This window comes from Myodes glareolus, chromosome 15 (genome assembly GCF_982192425.1).
Source record: "Myodes glareolus chromosome 15, mMyoGla1.1, whole genome shotgun sequence".
Classification (NCBI taxonomy): Eukaryota; Metazoa; Chordata; class Mammalia; order Rodentia; family Cricetidae; genus Myodes; species Myodes glareolus.
The window spans coordinates 52,673,433-52,696,803 of record NC_142040.1 but is presented as its reverse complement, the minus strand read 5'-3'; the positions used below and the strand labels follow the sequence as shown (position 1 = coordinate 52,696,803).

At 40.5% G+C, this 23,371-nt stretch overlaps 1 protein-coding gene across 13 annotated transcripts in view; it reads right to left on the bottom strand.

The window, feature by feature from the left end:
- Nucleotides 1-23,371, bottom strand: part of Prlr (prolactin receptor) — a 172,451-nt gene that overhangs the window by 10,192 nt on the left and 138,888 nt on the right. For 10 of the 13 annotated variants that reach the window (XM_048429343.3, XM_085676642.2, XM_085676639.2 and 7 more), the window contains exons 3-10: nt 22,500-22,609; nt 19,344-19,476; nt 17,657-17,826; nt 14,777-14,946; nt 13,082-13,223; nt 12,538-12,637; nt 11,946-12,015; nt 1,833-10,167 (exon numbers count right to left, since the gene is read on the bottom strand). In XM_048429343.3, coding sequence (XP_048285300.3) covers nt 9,172-10,167; nt 11,946-12,015; nt 12,538-12,637; nt 13,082-13,223; nt 14,777-14,946; nt 17,657-17,826; nt 19,344-19,476; nt 22,500-22,566 — 1,848 coding nt within the window. In that variant the 5' untranslated portion in view covers nt 22,567-22,609 and the 3' untranslated portion in view covers nt 1,833-9,171. Of the gene's footprint in view, nt 1-1,832; nt 10,168-11,945; nt 12,016-12,537; nt 12,638-13,081; nt 13,224-14,776; nt 14,947-17,656; nt 17,827-19,343; nt 19,477-22,499; nt 22,610-23,371 lie in introns of those variants that run through there. The other 3 variants (XR_014997008.2, XR_014997007.2, XM_085676644.2) reach the window with 2 other exon arrangements.

Genomic DNA, 23,371 nt, shown 5'->3' with positions numbered 1-23,371 from the left:
AGAAGACGTAGAACTCAGTCTATTTGAAAGAATGACTCAGAGTTGATTTGGAATTAGAAGGAAAATAAGAGAAGGTGTTGAAAGATGAGTACAAATTTTGTCTTTGCAAAGACATAGATGAGTGGTCTAAGGTAAAATGTGTTAGCATGTGCCTCAATATTTTAGTTCAAGAATGCCATTTTCCTCTTTTTTAATACCAAGTCAAGCCAAAGCCAAGTCAAACCAAATTAAACAAAAACCAAGTTCGAATAAAGATTATTAAAGAGAGAGCTTGCTTCATGTTCCATATGTCATATAATATGTGGTGTAAGCATACAAGGAAACAACTTATTAAAATGAATTTAAACTAAACACTTACCATTGCAAAAAACATTGACTCCAAAAAAAGAAAGCACTGGGAAATGTATGACGAATTCACACAATTCAGAAGCACTACCAGTATTGCTCGTGGAAAATCAAACTACTAGAAATGTCACTTAGGGTTACATTCTACGTCGTAGAAGAAGCAACCACACTCTAAACATGCCCTGGCGCATTTACAACCTTTTAAAAACACATTTATAAAATTCCCATTTTTCCTTCCACCCATTTATAAAGCATTTTATAAAATACTTTACAATGATGTAAAGAGCACACTTTAATATGACTCTTCCTTGTCATAAAAAGAGAAGAATGTTTAATGTTCCCAGGGATGGCTGGGGTTGCGCAATATGATGTGGGAGGAGGTTACCATAAAAGAATTGTAATTTTAGATGTTAAAAATTCTGAATTTCAGGAATTGACTGGATTTCCCTTGCACACTTTGGAGGGGCTCTCACATCCAGCAGGAGATTTTTTTCCCCCACATTCTGTACTGTCCTGGGTGGGGGCCAGTGTTTAATGGCCTTACCTCTTGTCTTCTACACACCAAGATGGAAGTTGTGTCTTCCAGTTTCTAAATAGCAGGATGGAGATTTAGACTATATAGTTGGAGGAGAACCCCACGGGTTCTGATTTTAGACCTGCTCCTGGCAAGATGTGGCAATGTGAGTTCCTGATTTCTCTCAGAAAACACACACAGTACATTCAGAAAACACGTCACCTATTTTATGGCCCCAGGTCACTGTTAATTGTACCGTACTTAATTTTGGTAACAGACACTCCAAATGTTGCAAGTTAAAAATACTCATGAACCTTAGAATTAAAGGCAGATGGTTCCAATAGAAACACAGAAAGTCAGTGCTTTTTTTAGCCCAAGGCCAAGTTTTAGAGACTGATAATCACCATGAGAAAGAGAATGTCTATTCTCTAATAAGACAGCACTAGATGATAAATAGGAGCAGAAAAGACATCTCAAACAATCCTAAGCACACCTTACACAGTTCTGTAACACAACACGAGTGCTGGATGATTCTAGATCAGAATTCCTTGAAAGGTAAAGATTACCCATTCAGGCTTAGTCTGATGGAATTTGTTAGAAAAAAAAGGTTAGTAATAGTGATGAATACAGTGTTCAAAGGGATTCCATTTACCCCCGATGGGTTGGTCCTTTCTTAATTTTACCACAGTTCAATGAGCCTCTTTATTCGATCCCCATAAATCCAATTTCATCTTACTTTATTTCTGTCAACTTTTCCTATGACACAAATGAGTTAAAGGAGGGGAAATTTGCCTTTTTATTGGGATGGGCGGACACAAATGGGAAAATCTGTTTTATTTAATTTGGTGAACAATTTCTTAATTATATATCATTAAGTGTCTTAAAAAGTCTTTAATAAAATTGTCTTAGCTATATACATAATATTCTTCCCATTCCCCCTGTTTTTCAAATAAAAAAGAGAAGAAGGACAAGCCAGGGAAACACATATTTATTGAGCCAGGCACTGAGCTGGGGATTTTCCATAACAACACAAATAGAAATATAATGACCATATTATTCTGGGATCGCTAAGATTTTGTTCAGCAAGCAATATTTTTGGCATGCAGTAAAAATGATGTGAGAGAAATTAGCATAATTTTTGTATTATTGACAATGATTTAACATGTTGTTCGTTCAAAGTGGATAGAGGCAAATGGATAAATCCGTGAAAACCAGGAAGCACAGCATACAATAACCCAAGATCCACAGAGTGAAAAATGTAAGAAACAAATCATATGTGCTGAGCAGTGTATAATCCTTTAATACTAAAAGAAAGAAAGCAGACACCACAGCAGTGACACAGAGAAATGAGCCTTTAAAATCAGAACAAGATTATTTCTGATAAATGGCTGACTCTTCCCATGCCATAATATTTTTGATGGTTAAAATCAAACCAAGGGGTTATTTATTTCTTGGGAGTCTGGGCAAATTAAATTACAAATTCATAATTATAGATCTTCTAGCAGCAAAAATTCTTCAAGAAAAATCACTTTAGCAACATCCATGAAATTCTGTTCATTTGCATTTCAAACAAGAAAATAGAACTAGGGGAGGCAAAGAAAATAAACACTCTACCAGCCAGGCACTGTGTTGGATATTTCAAATATAGTGACATAAATTATAATGACTTTGACCAACCACCTTGAAGTGACTCACTGATAGGGGAAAACTTGCAATCTATGATTTTTTAAAAAAAATTCTGATGACTTACTGTGTGGTCTTTCTGCACTTTACTCATCAGCCAATGTCTACAAAATATCAAAATGTAAAAATGGTTATTCATAAAACCTAGCACAAATCTGTAAAGTAGTGAGTTAGAAGATTTATTATCAGGTTAAAAATGACAACATTAGTAACCACTTCTAATTTCCCACTTCAAGGCTGAATTTTGCTTGGCATTTTATAGGGAAAGAGCAAGAGAGAGGTAGAGGCAGCTTTGGAAACAGGGAGCCGTATGCTACAGCGGAGTCGTTGCTTCAATATGGCTTTACAAAGGAATGATCACTCAACAGGCTGTGTCTGAATTGCTTTGGTTTATATGAGACTCTCACATTGTTTAAAATTATTGATTGAGCACAGAAGCAAGTCTCAAGGTGCAAAGAACACACCAAAATGACACGAAGCAAAGCCAAAGGTTGACATTTCACTAGTTGGTGGATTGTACTTTAAACACATTCGAAGCTCAGGTCAGCTATACAATGACATACAGTATCACTTACAGACAAAGATGAAGGAAAAATCAGAACATTCACAGTTTTCAACAGAAATATATGATTGCATATACGATTACAGATTTTTAAATTTTGTTTTATAGACATAGACATAACTATACTGAAATTAGATACAATTAGATTGTAAGTCATTAAATAATGATTTTCATTTGTATTACATGGTAAATTTACAACATGAGGATTTCAATATGGCGTATACTGGTTTTGAACCACAAAAAGCAATATAGTGTAAAATAACATATACTTAGGAGTGTCACATGAGAAATATAACAAATATTCCATCAACACCAGTCCAAAGATAAGATGTGGTATCTTTCATTCCTAACTATAAGCAGCTTTGAAGGAAAGTCATTAGGATGGGGAAGGGAGGTAGTTTTAAAAATTCAAAATACTTTCCTCAGGAATTTAGTAAAACAAATAATTTTCAGAGGTATTTTTGCTATATAGTTTTTTTTTTTTCCATTTTTGATAATGTGGTAAAAAGGCTGCCTTTCCAATTTGCAAAATGTGTACAGACAAACCAAGCCTGTATTTTTAAGTTTATCTAGGTGGGCATAAATTGACCATAACTATTAAAGTTTATGTTTGATAGTACAAAGGCTTTTAAGTTTTTTCTTCTCTTTTTAAATGGCAGTAGATAAAGATTAATTAATATCCTAAGCTGACCTGTGAGTCCCTTTGCTCATTGGCTAGACCATCCAGATGGGTGTCTTTCTACTCTACGTGTCTCAGTGCCTTCTAACTTGAAATAAAAAGAGGTGGTGTGAACAGGAGAGCTGTCAGCTCATGGTCTTATGAGTTGTGTATGTCTCTCAGCAATTAACTCATAATTGCATGTAGATTTACCATTTTCAGTTAGAAATGAATTGATGTACACTCTCCATTTCGTGGGATTCTGATATGTCTCACACTTTGGCACGTTCCATCTTCTACCCTTTCCCTCCACTGGAAGCTGATACCATGCAGAGCTCAAACCCAAAGTTACCTTCTTGGAAAATAAAAGACTGAGGAGAAAATTCCCATGTGATTCATGGGTGACATGTCTAATTAATCATAAGAAAGGATTGTAATTATAAGTAGATTATAAGCAATTATAATTAGATCATAAACTCTGAAGCAAAAAGCCTGTATTTTAAAGTTTCTCTTTAAGACTGTCAATACCTACTCATCAAGATAGCTTAGATTTCTTAACAAGTTACCAGGTTGAATCTTTAAGCAAGTATGTATCTAAATGGAGTTTTACTTATGACTTCAGTTCAGGTTTGTGTTTGTGGGAAGATTTAACAATTGGTCCATCTTATAAAGATCTAAATTCATGTTTATGGATAATTTTGTTCCTGTTGACCCCAAGTTTACTACTACTCTACATTTTTAATCTTTAGGGAGAATAACAGGTCCCGAATAGAGGGACTGAGAAGGTTTTTAATTATGCAGAACGGAAAGAAGCAGAGACGCAAGGGTTCTGGTCTACCTAACTTGGAGAAATGGATCTCAGTTTTCTGCTAAGTATTTCTACACACAGTCTCAGGCATCCACTGCCTAGGTCAAGGGCATGTCAGTAGTGGAATCTGGACTTTTCATCTGTAGTCTTAGATTTTCCATAATTCATGAAAATTAACTCAAAGACAGACCTAGAAAAAGTCTTAGAAACATTTTTTTTGAGGGTGTCAATCTACTTAACTAAAGAGAAGAGACCAGTGGCCAGAATCAGAAGAGAGGATCAGGGTCATGCAGCCTCGTTAGCAACAGTGATGCAACCTAGAACTGGACATGGAAGGCTCAGCAGCATCAATGTTGTGCTTGAGCCAAAAGTCAGAAAAGAAACCCGGTTCAATGAAGTACACACAAGGCTTTCATCCATGGCAAACTGGGGGATAATTCAACGTTATTACTACTTTTCCGTCTATGTATAGAGCTCCAAAGTGTACATCTTGTCCTCTGCAGGGCTTGGCATACGATCCAGTGTCATTCATTCAAGAGCGCATCAACATTTTGTTTCAGAATGGAAAGTTTTGAGTCATGGGCTGGCAGGCTTATCTCCAATCACACTTAGGCAAAGTGATTGACACTATTCCTTTCAGTTCTGCGACGATTCAATTAAACGACACACAGAAATCTCTGCATATTTTGCTGGTTAGTCTTTAGCTCATTTTGTCATCCCTTTTTCTGGCTGCTCTTTTCTTTATCTCTCTGTTTAGTTAAAAGAAATTCATTTAAGGTAAAATTCACTTTCCAATCAATGCACTTTTCTTCCAAAATGAAGGCTTTTTTTTTTTTAAAAAAAAAAAGGTAAAGAAAGGCACTTTGTAAAACATACAGATCTGTTTCTTTCTTGTCTGTGTGAGATTGAAGTTGCTGAAGGCAGACCAAGTCATTTTGCAAATGATGGGACAGCAGATGGAAGCCGAATTAAAAGAAAAATGAGAAAGAAAGAATCTAGGTTTCTGTTTGGGCAGACTTTCCCCTGGAGCTCAGGTCCTTTGATTGCTCATTAACTGACAATTCACCAGTTCTCTTGGATCGTGTCAAGCAAAGCGTCTCCCAGGTTTGAGCTGACATACGCAGCAGGAGCTTGCCTGCTTCCCCTCAGACTAGTTTACAACGAATCATTAACCTACAACTGACTACCAGAACTGGTCTCAGGCACTTAGGAGAATGTATCATCTATTAAAAATCAGTGACACAGCTGATGGTAAGTTGTGCTCATATTGAAGTTCTTTCTATGCATTTGTTAAAACCTGTCATAGACTATTTTGCCATGTGTGTCCCAAAGTTCCTTCAATCATCCATGGGATATATTCAGTTTCCACGTACTTCATAACATGAGTTCTTAGGAAGTTGCTTACAAAACTACAATTTTTTTGTGGTTCAGAGCAAAAGGTTCTTTAATCTACATGTACAATGGTTATTCATAAAATATGGTGGTGGGAAAACAGCTAACAACCAAATACAAGAACAGAGATTTGAGGCTGTTGGCTCCATGCAGGAATGAGCATGACTTGACACATTAAAGGTGATTTTTCTAAAGAGCAGTGTCTTATTTTCTGTGTCTTTCTTAGCTCGACACCTTAATCTCTGCACACATATTTGCACATGATCTTAAAGGCTGACTTATACTGTGTATGTGCAATGCATGAAGACAAACAGGTGCTGAGATTTAAAAGGGTGAAGCAGAAATGAGCACATCGGTGAAGGTGACTGCATTTCTATATCTGTCTCACCACTTAATTAAGATGCCCGCGATCGGCTCAAATTACTTAGTGAGTCATAGAGTCAAGGCTACTGGCTATTTGTCCAATATAGTCAGGAAAACTGAAATCCAGAATAGGCAATTGGACTTTCCAAGGCATAGCAGGACTAGAACCCAGGTGTCTCGAGCCCTGGCATTCATTCTGTCGCTCAAGCAGCTGTCTTTCAACAGAAAATATTTTATCATAAAGATTCTAATAAACAAATAGATCTATAAATTTTATTTTATTTCATGAATGTATATTTTTGTTGGATGAGATTTGTCTTGAGACAGTCATATGTTTTATCTATGCAAATTATATATCAGAAGCAGATTTTTAAATTTCCAACTATGAGTAGAACATGCACTATCAGTTCTATAGTGGTCATAATTTGTAAATAAATGCATATATTTATCTCCTGGAGAAGAACAGAATATGTTGGGAAAGGCTTAGTTTGTACTGGTTTTGAAGTTTCTTTGTCAGTAGTTTTCAAGATGAACTAGATTCGTTGGCCCTCTTGGAAGTTGTATGTATTTTGCATGTCATTCTCTCACGTGACTTCATATAAACATCATCATTATGTAAATCTTAAATAAGAGCTTTATTCATGCTTTCTCTTTGCATACAGTGTTGTTTATTTCAAGTTAAATAGACTTGCTCCATACTTTCCAAGAGAGGGGCAAAAAAACCTTTCATGGAAATGGTCATAGAAAACAATGCTTCTCCAGATTGAGTGTGCACGTGAGTTATCTTGGCATTTAGCAAAATGCAGACTCCAATTCCATATGTATTCGATGAGACTTGAGATGCTGAAAACAAAATTTCCAAGTAGTGCCAAAGCAACTGGTCCTCAGACGTTCACTATGGAGGATTCAGGGCACTGAAGGAGCTTGAACAGCATTGCCAAATGCTTCTGTTGTCCACAAGATGTTTATGTTTGGGGAAAATAGGCTTCAGGGGTTTGCATTTGCAGTCCTGAAAAAAATGTGTTTACTCTCAGGCATCAAGGAATCTCTTGAGTGCGGTTTCTACCAATATGTGCTTGTTGGATGAACTTCACAAGAGGTGCAGTTCAGAGTCTCTATAACCTGTTAGTGAATGGACAGAGAATTGCTTGCCGATAGGTGGTATGGAGAGGAGAGGGGAGACAGACTGCAGTAGATGAGTCCTGGGTACTCCTAGTAAGATGGAGATACAAGGTTGTGAGCCTTCTCAGGAAGCCTGCCCCTGCAGTTTTCTTGCAGAGTCTCCGTCTCCTGACCTTTGAAGCTCTTGTTATCACTGGACAGCTGCTTGATTTCCTAGAACTTCTAACTGGACGTTCTTGACGTGAGCACAGCCTCTGCCAAGAGTTTGCGAATGCGCTTATTCCAGAGAGATCTTGACTTTTGGTTTTGCTTAAAATCCTTTTGTGTTCAGAATTTCTCAGAAAAAAATGTAAATAAAACAAAGCCAGTTCTCTGTCTTGGAAACTATGCTAGCGGTCACTACTCTCCACTTTCCTGGTTCATAAAAGTCACCCATAGGTGGGCAGAGCCCTAAGCTCACGGGAGAAATATTTCAGGTCTAGAGTCCTAAAACCCTAATAGAGATGACTCCTATTTAAAGTGTCCTGGAGATAAAGAAAATAATCAGATAAATGGTACTCTTTGGTACCTAGTTAAATTTTTCATTCACTTCACATTCTTAAGTGGGCAAGGGGTTGGCCTGACATTTCTCTCTGACATGGTCTGCATATATTATATATACTTGGAATACTCATTATAACCTTGCAGCAGAAATGACTGCCCCCACTTTGAAGACGTAAACAGCAGTACTGGGGAGTTAGAAAATAGTCTTTACTTTACCTAAGTGATAGAAAAATAGTCTTCAAAAATACAGTGCTAAACTTACGGGTTTGTATTAAAGCAAAATTGTATATACAGTAAGGCAACACTTCTACTACCACCCTGCAATAATTACCGGTTAGATTAAAATTAGTCTTTGGGAGTTTGTTTTCTACTAAGAAAATATTAGGGTGTATAACGAATCATCCGTCCTGCTGAAATGAAGCAAGGAAAACATTTGAAAATGGTTCATCACGTGGAATTCATTGGCCTTATTTTGTAAGAAAATTTTATTCCCTCAAACTATACACTCAAGAGGCCTTAGAAAGAAATAACATTTAGGCAGGATAAACCATTCTTGACACACTCAAATTACTTTAAGAAAAAAAAAATGGGACCTGATTTCATTTGCATACAGACAAAGGGTCAGTAAGGTACAGGGACTGTTGTAAACAATTTGGCTGGTGTCCTGGAATGTATCCGTTCAGAAAAGGGTTATACTTGGACCATCCGAATCAAATGAAGGAGGAGTGTAAAGGCTTAGCCATCCGTTTTGAAAAGCTGTTTTGTGGCATTTTCAACATCATCTTACGCTAAGTCATTTTGACTGTTTTATACCTCTACCACAAGCCAAATCTATTGCAGAGGCTATACCTGTTGGCACCATCCCTCAAGAATGGTAAACAATGTGCTTTTATTTCATTGAATACATTATATATATACACATATATATGCATATATATGTACATATATATTACTAATAGCAAAGAGCAAGTCTACACATCACAGCATACACGATCGACTGTTCTGGAGACCAGCTGCTGAGGGAAGGCAGGAGCTGAAATGCGAGCATGTAAAGGAGTGAAGTAGTGTGTTATTTTACCCACATCCTGAAACATTTGCTAGCAGACCGCGTTCATCCATGACTCTGTAGTGTTACCTGAAGAGAAATCACATTTTAGCCAATCGTTGCACGAGTCTAGCTATCAGTGAAAGGAGTGCATGAAGCATGTAGGATCCAGGTAATCCAACCTGCCCAGTTGGAGTCTGCAGTTGCTTGCGCTGGCAGCCAAGCTGGCCAGATCTTTCTCAGACTGATTCTGTTCGAGCGATGGTGGAGCCTTCTTGGCTGAATCCCCCAGCAAAGCTGTGTTCTGAGCTCGGGAATCTGGCACTAACACCAGGATGTTGTCATCCACAACCCCAGACACCTTGGCGTACTCCTTGCTGGTTTCAGGAAGCCCGGGCTTCTCCATCTGGATGTTTTCTTTCTGTTTGGGAAACAATGATAGTACTCCATCTTTGTTGACTTCGTGAATCTCCACATAATCTGGGGGTTTAGCATAGACAATGGGGCCTTTCTCCTGGAGCAGGGGCCATGATGCGTTTTGTTTAGTTTTAGAATGGAAGCTTTTCGTCTCCTCATGCTCCGCCACCTCTTCCTCTTCAGTTTCAAGGGTTTTAGAAAATTTTAGAAGATGTTTTCCTGCTTGGTCCAGGAAAGAGGCGAGCGTATCTACAGGACCTCCAGCGAGCTTGCCCACATCAGCAGTGCTGTGATAAGGAGACCTGGTCATGTGTTGGCCAGGCAGCAAAGGCCATGTTGAAGATTTGGATACATCTGCGTGAAAATAGGGGACGCTGCTTTGGGGGTCCTGGGCGGGAGGGATATTTGCTTCAGGATTCTCTGGCTTCTCAATGATTTCAGGAATGTGGAAAGCGGGTGGGTAGGCCTGGGGCTCCTCACACTTTTCAGACAGAAGAGAATGGCTGTCATAGCTTCCGTGACCCGAGTCACTGTCGGGGTCTAGGTGCGTGGGTTTCCCACCTTGGCCTGGGAACTCTTTGGAACGAGAGGGCATTAGCTGTACGTCCTCATTGTCATCCACCTCTAAGAACTCCACCAGCAAGTCCTCAGAGTCAGAAGTGGGGGGGAAGTCTTGGCATCCTAAGGCACTCAGGAGTTCTTCAGACTTGCCCTTCTATTGAAACACAGACACAAGGAGAGATGGCTGTTAGCTTCAGCGCACGCCACCCTTGGCCTCACAGCTGAGCGGTATCTGAGCAGAGTAAAGGGGCTTTGCTCCTGGGGCCGGAGCCAGGCGGTATCTTGCTTAGTCTTGGAACGGAAGCTTTCCACCTCCTACTGCTCAGCGGCAGGGTCTGTGGGGAGTCTCACAGTATCCCACCCCCAGACTGCAGACACATGTGTCAGGTCATCTACAAACACCTTTTGGGTCCTACTCACCAAATTCCTTTTCTTTAATCTTTCATACTTTTTCTTTGTCTCTAATAGTGGCTATGAACTCAACGGGAAAGTACTATATGACTCAATGTATGATAAACATATAACTATGAAACCAAAGTGTCTTGTGAAACATTTGAAGTCGTAGTGTCTGTGCATACACCTGACTGCTACTCAATGGCAGGGTAGTTGTGAGATGCAGTGACTGGTCTCCTAGCCTCTTCTACCACATTCTAGAGTGTGATAACAGTGAATTGGCCTTAGCTCTGGCTTCTCATACCACCCCATTTCCGTCCCCTTTCCCACCTCTTATGATTTTCCATCTCTCCTTTCCTTTCTCTTCTTCAAGTTTTCTATTTTTTCTTTATTTCTTTCATCTCCTACCTTCTCCTCTCTCTTTCTCCTATTCCACCTCTCTCTCTCTCTCTCTCTCTCTCTCTCTCTCTCTCTCTCTCTCTCCTCATCCAGTCTCTTTTTACTTCTCCTCTTCTCCCAAGTCCTCTGGCTTAGGTCACAGGCCCAAGCCTTGGCTTTTATCCTTTACCAGGTAGATATGACTTTGCATAGGTTGCGCGCCAATTTTATAATGGTAGTAATATCATTTATCTGCCAGGGTTCTTATGAAGTTTAGAGAGAAGGCAAGAAAGAATATAAACAGTATAACCATAGGGTAACCATTTATCATTAGGTCTCCATGGCTAGCAGGTTTAGCTATGAGATAGACATTAGGTAACTTGCTTAGCTGAGACACTGCTGTGGGCTTTATAAAAGTCAATAGTAGACTCAACAGTGGGTAAGATCCTGGACCAGAAACCCAAACTCCTTAGCTCTAGTCCTTGTAGTTACAATCAAAGTGATTTTGAAAGACAGGTCAAATTCACTTTTCACATTCTTATAAGTATAATAAACAATCACATCAACCGGCATTGACTTTTATATCCAGGTGATGGCTTTTCTTCACATCACTGTTAAGGTCAGATTGAAACTACACATTTCAACCCAGAGAGAAATGCTTTAATTCTGTCTCAATCAGTCTAGTGTGCTTTGGGAAACACCAGCCCATAGAGTACTGATCTACTGATCACTCAAATGGGAGCACAGGGACAATGGAAAATTCTGTCACAGTGGCTTTGTAAAGAATATTGAAATGGAAGCTTGGACTCGCGTAAGGGAGACGGTGGTAGTGAGCATTAGTTAAAATGTCTGCTCTCTCTCTCTAAACTCATTATTTGAAAACGGCCATCTCTGTCTTCAAGAACAGTCCTGGGCAATGTAACATGCCTCCCCATGAGTTTGGATGTCTCCGAGCTGTCTTTCTTTGCTCTGTGACTTTTAGAATATGATGATGAACACAGTCATCCCAAACACTTCCTTCTGTTAATATACATGCTGACGAGGATGGGCGACCGGAAAGGGATGAGGGCCAGGTTGGATTGATGAGGACTGAGCGGGCGTATGTAAACTAATTACCACCAAGCAGTGAGTCACATCACACTCTCTGCTTCTGACACTCACCTCCAGCAGATGAGTATCAAATCCTTTTATTTTTGGCCCGGGAACTGGTGGAAAGATGCAGGTCATCATGCTACAAAATAATTCATGAGAGTGGACAAATGACTCATATTTCATTATAATATTTGAAAGAGATTCCCGCCCCCCTCTCCCAGTTCCCAAACAGTTGATGCTTGGGCTATAAGAGGTAGAATTCTAGGGCAGTATGAAAGTAGCGGTAAATGCCAGAGGTAGTGGTGGAGACGCACACTACGCCTTTGCTGGCTAATTCTGAAAGCTAATTTCAAGCTACTGGTTTATTTGTTCTAATTGATTCTTCCAGCGTTAGCTGCTTTTGCCAGATTTCCACAATTTTATAGCTCTAAGTTCCTATTTTATAGAAAGAACACTAGATTCAAAAAGTATATTTTTAAATACTCTTTAAAAACCCATTGATAAAAGATTACCTTTTTTTTGTACTAGAAAAAATGCTAGCACTAATGGATAAATAAGGTACTTAGGCTGTCTGCTGGTTTCCGTCATCTTTATATCGGTGCTTTTTGTCATTATTCCAGATAATAATGCCTGAGAGGAGAGCTGGGAGACAGTGTAGTACCTATAGCCTTTCAAAGCTACTGCCCAGACCGTAATCAAACAGATGACAGCGGAGAGAATGGCCACAATGATCCACACGGTTGTATCTTTTAGGGTGAAGTCTAAAAAACAAACAGCCAGAGAGCTTTGATCACGTATAATATCAACATTAAAAACCAACTAGCCAACCAAAATAACACCTGCAAACTTGGACTCAAGATTTTGTCTTCCTACTTGTATTTCTTGACTTGAAAAGCAATTCATCAACAGAAGGTACATGTAAGCTAGACAGGGAGGTCAGAATGAATGACCAGTGAGTCCTTGGAGGACATTTTAGATTTATATCTGTAACTTTGTTCTAGAAACTGATGTTTGGAAACTATGATTCAGGCAGTAATACAGCTCTTCCAAATGTCTTTTTGTTAGATTAAGAGATGATAATCACATCTCTACCTACTTTTTTAGATAGGGCACAAAATAGTTTCTGTATTATTAGTAGCTATTACATGCAGTTTTATTGCTAGTGATATATACATATAGGGGGAAAGTATAGTCAAAACACTCACCCCTGGGTATTTCAATGGAATTCTCTTGGCCCCATCTACTCCAGTATCCATGGTCTGGCTTGCAGCGTGTCTGGACAAAGTATTTTTGTCCTGGATATAAGTCAAAAACCTTAAAATGTGTTTGCTGCCCTGTAAAATGGTTCTAAGGAAAAAACAAGAAAAACAGAAGTCACCTCTGACTCTTGTTATGATAAAAGAGGTTTTTCTTTTACATAAGTTAATGGGGAGTTAGGTAGATATGGCTATGCTTAGAGGATGCCTTCTTTTCATTGCTCTGTTCTATCCTTTCCTTCTTCCTCTTACAACTTTCTCATAAGAATTTAAAAGGTAGCCGGGTGGTGGTGGTACACGCCTTTAGTCCCAGCACTCAGGAAACAGAGGCAGGCAGATCTTTGTGAGTTTGAGGCCAGCCTGGTCTACAAGAGCTAGTTCCAGGACAGGCCCCAAAGCTACAGAGAAACACTGTCTCAAACAAACAAACAAACAAACAAACAAATAAACAAGGTCTTCTATGTCTCTATTTGAAATTCTATTTCAGAAAGACAATTCCCACCCCTCACCAGTTTACTTAATAAAAGACAAGATTCTTGCTAGCAAATTAGTACATACATATAAGAGATAATAAAATTACTAGTTTACAAATTCCAATGGAGTAATTGGTTTAAAGGATTATTAGTTGGTGTAAAAACTACTAGGTGGAAGGAATCCAACTCTTCATGAACGTTGAAGTGATTGTACACAAATAAAATGTTATTTAGCAAGGAAGCCATCAGGTTTCTACCTTCCTAGTCTAGGACTCAGATTTAGTATCAATTATACTAGGTCGATCAGATGACTTGATGATGCTGATGATGGAGAAAATAGTACGAAGTTTATACCAATTACTTATTGAGCATGTTGAGCTACATGTATTCCACCTGATTCTACTCAAGCCCTGGAATCTAAAGTATGATTGCAGACAGTACAGGAGCCGAGATATTAGCTAAGTGAATATACAAAGAACTAATAAAAGGTGAATATTGTGGGACATCCTTCTGAACAAGTACCCTCCTCTTCCCACTACATCAAAAATGTCTTGGAGTAGACTTAGTTTGGATTAACCAGCTATTAAAGATATATACACACACACACACACACACACACACACACACACACACACACACACTTAGGAAACTGAGACAGGGAGGATTAAAATATAGACTACTTTATTTTCTTTAGGAATTTTAATTACCTTTTTAAAAATGTGTGATCCTATAATTTTGACTATGTTTCTAAATGTCTCATTTTCAACAGGGACACAGGGTAGTATACCATTATGCCTGTAATTGCAGCATTATCATTTTACACTGAACTATTACAAAGCATTTCCTTAAAAGCACTGACCATGGGCTTTTAAACTGACTCTCTTGCCTCCAGGCTCAGTATAGTTTATAGTTTATATCCAGAGGCTGTCTGAGATATACTTAGGTAGGTAAATTGGGAACCGAAGAGGAAACCTGTCCGGTACAAGCAACTGTCTTTGTAAGAGTTGTGAATATGACATCTTTCAATCTCAGTCGAAGGGAGGAGGCATTCCTTGCAGGGCTGTGTCTGCAAGGGAATACCCACAACAATTGGGGAAATGATCTGCTCCGTTGTGAAGGGTTATCCCCGCCGAAGGACACGGGTCCTCCAATAAACTTCACTTTGACTCACCTCCCACACATCTGCCCCTTCGGACTTTAACCGAATTTCATATTCCATTGTAAACCAGCCAGTTTTCACATCAGTTATGTTGGGTGGGGACCATCTAATCCACAAATATGTCTTCTTGTCTTTCAGCTGTCTCACTTCTAAAGTCAGGTTCCGAGGAGGCTCTGGCTCAACTGTGGATGTAAAAGACATCTTTAGTTTCCCTCACGGCTTGGGCCTTCTCTTGGACCCTACTGTTTTCTGTCATGGCTTCTATTTCTGTCGGTCCCCTTTCTCCACTGCATGAGAAGCTCCCAGAGGATATAATCAATTCCTTCTTCCTCTTGACATGTGATCAGTCACGTTTGAACTTGACGATGGGGTTTGAAAAGTAGCAACAACAACAAAATATCTCAGCAACTGAGATTTTGCTTTGGCTGTATTCTCCACTTTCTTTCAGCCAGGTTCATACGCATGTGCACGTTTTCCCCCTAACAGCAATGTCCATGTGATAATAACTGGGGCGGGAGTTACAAGTTGAGATTGCTATAGGAGATGCTTGGGAAAGACATTTGGAAGGGTTAATTTGCCTGAGTTGGGAGCAACCATTTCCTTGAAAGCCTGCACATCTTTCTGTGCATCACCCATGCATATTTGCAACTTTGCAGGTAAGAAGTTTATGGATTTTTTGCCTTCAGTTCATCAAGTATATTTTACACTCAGAGTATACATCACTCTCTGTGGAGGGCAGACTTCTTCCTGACAGATAGTAAATGGTTAACAAGTGCCTAACTTGTCCTTTTGGAGAGTGTTCCTTTGAGTAACCCTCAAGCAGCTTGCTGCCCCATTTATTCAGTCCCCAAATGTTTACTGAATTCCCACTAGCAAAACCTTGTCATTTCTTGAATGCATACTACATGCCATGAATTAAAACAATACTCTAACAGTGAATCATCACTTAATCCCTTCCCCAAATGTCATGAGCCTGTATTACTGGGCCCCTTTGGTAGAAGAGAAATGAAAAGAGGAACAATTCCTGGACTAAAGTCACATCTTCAGTAATGAGTGTTAATTGAAACTTAGAAGCGGCTTTTATTTTGAAACAATTTTTAAACAGTGTTTTCCCTGTAGGCTGCAGCAAGAATTAGCTAATGTGTATGCAACATTCTAAATGAACTAATGCCATGAATTACACAGCTTAATATGATTTTAAGAAGATAATTTTTGTTATATGTATTTTACTACAATTAAAAATAATCAAAGGAAGCACTTACTCTCAGATTCCTCCAACGATGGGCCTTGGGACTACCTCTCTAAGAGTGAAACACCTAGTGGGCTGTGATGCTCAGCTGAAGATGCAACAACACCTGCATCAAACCCCTCTCCCCTGGGCTCTTGAAATAGCACAAGAGGGGCTAGGAAAAATGTAAGAGCGGGAAGGCGGGGAAGGGTGCTGTGAATTGCTGTCTTTTGGGCAAGACTTGGCTGCTACGCACATGAAACCACAGCTACTGTGACTTCCTGTCAAGGATCTGGAGGAGATCAAATAAGTTCAAACTTCAAGCATGGAGGGGGAGGGGCCCCTGAGGTCTCATCCCTAGCTGAAGAGCGACTGGCCATTGGTGGAGGCTGGAGGAGCGGGAAGTCACTTCTCTTTGGGGTGTGGCTATTGCGTGTTGCTCATGCCTCATTGGATGACCCTGTATGGCCAGCACTAATTGGACTCAGTGTGTTATTAAAAACATAACAGCAAGGTAAGCAAGAATGAGGACGTGAAGTTGGGAGGGAGATGTGTGACAGCTGCAGTGGCTTGACCTGCTTTCTGTTGTTAGTGGTACTGCTTCTATGGGGAAGCCTTGAATAATTTCAAACCTTACTAGGTACTTCATAAATTATTATCTAAACATTATTCTCCTCATCCTATCTATTCTCCTACTAGTCTATTTATCATCTGTGCTAAACCATAAAGGCCATTACAGCTGTGTCCAATTGCTCCACTACAAAATGCTGATCATGCAAAGCAAGAACCTATCTCCAATTGACGGCTCTACTTTGTGGATGCTTTCTCCAGATAACACATAAGTGACCAGACTTTTGACAAGTTACTTCTTCCTGTTGCTATTATTATTTTTATTACATTTTGGGGATACTTGAAACTCGGGCTTTTTTATTTATACCAGGCAGCATCCTTCCATGAACCCATACCCCCATCACCCTGGCAGATTATTTGTCTAAGAATAACTCAAAGTATAGTGAAGTAGATACACTCTTGTGGAGAGCTTAGTTTCATCAGAGTATTTGGGATGAATCCTGTAAATTCCGAACCAGAAGACCCTTTAAAAGACCTTCATTTCTGAAGAGTATCCTGTCTTCCATAAAGAGAAAGAAAAGACATTTGGAGCTATTAGTTTAGCTCAGTGGGAGAGTGCTTGCCCTCATCCCCAGCTCTGGGTTTCATCTCCAGCACACCCCCAGCAAAAAGAAAACAAATTTGAGTTGGCTAGTAAAAAAGGCAACATGGTTGAAGGGAGACGGCCAGGGGAGCTATTATTAATAAAGGAGGCATGCAGAACACCCACACTGGATATAAGGCACTAGGATTAGAGTTGAGGAGACATAAGAGAACATGAAGATCCCAAGTACTAATCTTGTTGTCAAGAATCAATGCTGTTGATGTGAAATGCTCGCTCAGCAAAGATGCCATGAATTCTTGCACTTTTCTTATCTAGGATTCATCCATAAGCCAGAAAGACTCAATTTGAGTTTGACTTTTGATCATAACATCACATCACATCACATCACATCACATCACATCACATCACATCACATCACATCACATCACATCACATAACATAACATCACATAAAATAACGGTAACATATTCCTCACCCACTCCCCCCTTACCTATGTAAGTCACATCTACATAAAGTGGATCCGAAGCACTGCTTCCCATTTGATTGGTAGCATTTACTGTGATGACGTAGATTTTCCATATGGAAGTATACTGCTTGCTAAAGAAACAGGAGTTGGGGCCACTGGTTTTGTAGTCCGGACATTCATGGGTAGTTTTCTCTCTGCAACAAGTCATGCGTTAAGAGTGAATAAGAGAACAAGTCTCGTTTTGTTCTTAAAGGATGAATACTACTGGATTTTGGGGATGAGGTGCTCAAAGTACAAGAATAAAGCAGAAAAATATAGCTCTGTGCCCTGCGCAGACTGGTTGGGAGGGAGCAGGCTAGCATCCCAGTTCTCTGCTGCTCACTCACCCTTCTTTCCTGCAGGTGTCCCTATGAACCTCGTGAATGGTCCTCCTGAGTTACCAGTGACCAAGGCGCACTCACAGCAATGGTACTATCATTGGTCACCTTGGGCAGTTGGAACTTTTGTTAGCACACATTCATATTATGGGATCATCCATATTGCAGCTCTGGTCACACAAGCCTGTCAAGCTACATGTGGATAACAGTGTGGATAACACACTGACATCAGAACACATTAGATGCTGTCAAACAAGCAACAAGAGTGAAGTGTCTTGAAAGGAGATCCTTCTGCCTTACGGGGCTCACTAAGTTGCTCGCATCTTAACAACCTCATTCGTACCACACAGGTTCTGGAGGCTGCTTCAGCTCTGCGTTCATTAAGTATTTGTGCCACGCCTCTTTGGATCCCACACAGAAGGCCAGCTTTGTGTACAAGCAATGGAAACTGGCAATGGCTATCTCTGTTGGTAATATTTTATTGTTAGATCCAAGATATGGAAATGTACTTTTTGCTAAACTAACCTTTCTATAGTTCATTTAAGATTTCTAGGAGAGTCTCATTGTGAAGTCATCAAAATTATCATCTAGAGATGATCTTATTTTTCCCTCATGGCAATGTTAAATTTAACAATGCCTTTCAGGAGACCTTGAATTTTATTGTTTTGCTGTGTTTGAAATAGAGGTTTTCTATGTAGCTCAGGCTGACTTTGAACTTGTCATCTTCCTGCATCAGCGTCCAGAATGCTGGGGTTACAGATGTGTGTTACCATGACTTTTAGCTTTTAGATCAGCAACTTACTTAAAAAAAAAACTCTCAAATTCTTTTTCTTAAAGGTTATTTATTCTCTTGGGCATGAAACACATTTGAAAACCTAACGTACCGTGGCTGCCAAAGATCACACACACACACACAGCTTATATAATTTTGTTATGTTGTAAAAGTAGTGTATTAACTAAAAGAAAAAAAAACCAAAAACCAAATAAATAAAAAACTACAAAACTATAAATGTCATGTGGTTTATGGACGAGCAGCTAAGATCAGCCAATCTATAGGAAATGATGACTTGGTCTGCAATCTAAGTTTGGGACAGACATTTGGAAACATGGCTAATATTATAACGCTACTGATCAATGTGCATTTCAAGACTGAGTTTGTAAAAAACTTTTAGAGAACAAGACGGGCTAGAGACATTAGATTCCTTTCCTGGTGTTATGAACCTTATTGATATAAATCCAGAAAAGCCTGGTATTTATAATAAGAACTAATGTAACTAGGGCCCGGAGCGTGAGCACTCTGGTGGGGTTTGATGAGGTACAAGAGAGCTTTTTACCCTTCTTTGCTGTAAGTCAGCGAGTAATTGGTAGGAAGTCCTCCATCTGTCCCGGGATTCCACCAGCAGGTGAATGTTTCCTTGTCGGGAGAACGGCATTTGTGGATCTCAGGTTTTCCAGGTGGTGATTGTCCTAAACCAAAACCAGCCATAAGCCATTCGAGTTAACACTGCGGTCCATTCAACTGCTTACCTGAGCTGCTAGTAACAGAGACAGATTACTGGCGCCCTGGATGTGAGGAGGCCTTGGCGCATTGTTCAGAAAGGTCACTGCATTAGTGGCCAGCTGTGACAAAAATTTCACTGAAAAGTGAGTCTGAGGAAAAAGAGGTGGGTGCATATGGAGACTATGGAGCTAGCCCTTCTCATGGAGCTTGTGTAGCATTAGGATTGCCCTCCGAAGCATTCTTCCCCAGTGACAACTGCCCTGTGCGTACGCGCATGCATGCACGCGCGCGAGCACACACACACACACACACACACACACACAGAGAGAGAGAGAGAGAGAGAGAGAGACCCTCAGAAGCTGTCAGCTGCCAGTAGTGCTTCAGTTAGGGATGGGAACTCAGGAGCCCTTCCCTTCTCCATGTTGGACTGTGGACTGGCTTGATCTTGTGCCATCTGCATACAGCCTTAGCTGCTGTGAAGTTATGAGTACAGTGGTTCTTCCAGGTCCAGAAGTCACTGTTTCACTTCAGTCTTCCTTGACTTCTGGTTTTCACAGTCTTTCCATCCCCTCCTCCCAATGGTTCCTGAACCGTGTGTGTGTGTGTGTGTGTGTGTGTGTGTGTGTGTGTGTGTGTGTGTAATCCCCGTGGCTAAGCACTCGACAGACTAATGGTCCACATTCTTTATCTCCTAATTCTTCCTATTCTTATTTTCTGAACCTTGGTTTTTAGTCTCCTTTTGAATTTACCCCCACCTCCTCTTTCTTGGACTCCCCCGTTTTGGTTCTTTCTATGAGTAGGTGATCTCAAACTTCCTTGCAGTTCTGTGGATCTTCAGGAATCGGGTAGTAGGGTAAGAGGTAGTGGAGCGGGTGGTCACCCTCTAAGTGGGGAGCAACCATGGTTAGATAAGGCACATCCCCACTGTCAGCGACAGAAGTGAGAAGATCTGCAGGGGGTGATGTGGCCGAGGGGATGAGCGTTTTCACCAGCTTAATCTCCAGAGCTCTTGGGAAGCTGACCTCCAGCTCTCTTGCTTGGCTGTTATGTTGAAAGAGGAACAGAATAACCTTGGGATTTTGCCATGATGCTGTTGGTTTGAGAGGCCAACCATAACTGACATTATATCTCATTTCACTATTGTTTTCGCCCTGCTTGAAGATTTAATGCTAAATTCATGAGTAGAAAGATTTTTCTTTCAGAGGTTGGTGTGAGTAGCTCGGGGGTCTTTTATATCTTTTCCCACGTCTATTCAATCTTTCATATAAGCTCTTAGGATGGAACGTTATTTAGTCCAGGAGAACAGGTCATGAAGATTATGGCAAAGGAATCATGGATGAGTAAAGCGCTCTATGTACAATCTATCCAGAGAGTATAATTTAATGGGCCTAGTGTGATGAACCGGATGGGGTCGTGGAAAGAAGGCTGGCCAGTCAGTGGTGACAGAGTGTCACAGTAGATCACGGAATTGCTGGAAAGCATCTGTGTGAGCCTTGTGTGTCTACCAATTTGGAGGACTGCCCTAGTGATGCTGGGAATCATTGCAAAAGCACAAGCTTTCTTTTTCTTGTTTGTTTCTGTCATGCGTGAGGAGAAACATGAAATGTAGAGAGAAATATTCATTAAAAAGAAGTCCCAAACTATCAGGGCATGTTGATGCATGTCATTAATCCCAGTACTCAGAATCGGAAGCAGGTGGATTTCTGAGTTTGAGGTCAGCCTGCTCTACAAAGAGAACTCTAGGATGGCCAAGGCTATACAGAGAACTCCTGTGTTGAAGAAAGAACAAGCCAACCAGACACCAAACACTAAGCAAACAGGCAAAAAGAACCAACCCCTATTGCTGTCAATCTTCAAACTCTGTGGCTCAATAGTGGGTCTACTTGAAGCTGGTCAGGGCCGCTGTTGGTTATTTGAGCACTTAAGAGTTTCTTTTATGGGTGTATCAATATTTTTACTTCTCTCCCCTCTTTCTGTTTCTCCCCTCTCTCCCCTCCCTCTGAACTTCTCTTTTCTGCATTTTTACTTGCTATTAATAGCACTTTTAGGAAACTTGAGGGAAAAAGGCAAGGTTATGAGATTACAACCACTCAGATGTTATTTTCATGCCCCTTGAGAAAACCAACTTCATGGATTATCTCAGTGAACAGACACAAGGGATATTATACAAGTCCAAATGCGGAGTCTTGCTTGCATAGATTTCACATCAGAAATAAGCATACACATAATGCATTGCACCCATATAAGATATATCCAGAGAGAAATAAATGCATGCAAGCGCATAACGCTGGCAGCGTACACTGGTGTGCATAACACAACACGTAATACACAGAGGTTCCTCATTGCCATCCACACACACATACATACACAGATACAGAAGAATTTGCTATTAGGTACTATACGCAGCTGGCGTGTACACAGGTGCATTCAGAAGCACACCCCCCCAGAAGGACACGGAAGTAGATGTGGAAACCTACGCAGACAATCACACACCTTCCTTTTAGCTGCGGTTTTTGTTTCTCTTATAAGCATACATGGGTTATGCCCGTTTTCCACCTTGTCATGCAATCGCTTGCGTGCTCTTACAGTTTTTCAAAGGTCTTTTCACATACATGATTTCATCTGAAGCTTGTGAGATATCCCTATCCTCCCTCGGAGAAATTAAAAACAGGGAAGCAGACAAGTGGTTCGAATCACGTAGCTAGTAACTATCCCCTGGATGGGAACTCAGTTCCCGTCATCCCCCGCGCCCTTTCAGTCCACTCTCAAAATCGGGAATGGGAGAGAGGGAACACACTGATGAGATTTTGCATTAATTTTAATACAGAAATGTGGCAAACAATTTTGTAGCAGCAAATGACACGAACATTTTCATTTCTCATAACTGCATTGCAACAGATCGAGAAAGCCTCTTAACACCCCCCCCCCCCCCCCCCCCCCGCCACCCCTAAGCACTCCAGGCAAGGAGAGTGAGAACTGAGTCTCTTACCATTCAGAAGGCTGATGTTGAGAAAAAGTAGGATGAAAGCAAGGACAGATGTCATGTTTTCCTGCATGCTGGCCCCTGTTTCTTGCTACAGGGAATGTATCAGAGGCTCCCTGGAAGAGAAAACACCGGGTAGCATTTGTTAAATTACAGCCCGTCAGGCACACTTTACTCTGGGTGCTTGCAACCGATCCTTGCTCCTTGCTTGATGTGACCGACAAAAACAGCGGGAAGAGAGCGTAGGAAAATGTAACATGGGATGGCTTGGTTAAGAAGCACCGATTCCCACATGCTGGCAAGGATTTCACCACAAGAGGTCGTCAGACAACAATGTAGGGAGCTCACAGGAAATCCAAACTGTGGGCTTTTGATTTGTTTCGGTTTTGCTTTCTGCACTCACCGAAGTTGTTTTGTTTCCACCCCACCGTTCAGGTAGCTAATAGCACATCACCCATTTATGTAACATTGTGTGCCCTGCAAGAGAGCCATTCAAGAAGCGTTCTGGCTCCACTATTCCGAGATACTGCCAGACTGGGAGTGGGAGGGTCGGGGTGGAGGTTCCTGTCTAAGTTCAGGCTAAGAGGGTTCTGGAAGTCTCCAGGGATATGGCTGTGGCTATGAAGCAAACCTCCTAATGAATTTTAGTGACCCTCCATGTGGCTTCTTTCTCCTTTCGGTAAAGCCCCATAGGAGACAATGAACTCCAGTAATAATTCAAATCTCTTGGGTTCAGAGTAATAAGTCAATTTTGAACCTGCAGGGCTTGAGAGTTTTGAGCAATTTAATATTAATAATATTATTTTTACTCTTGGAACAGTTTTCAAAGCCTCTTATGTTCCTTCCTTAAAAAATTCTTATGTTCCTTCCTTAAAAAA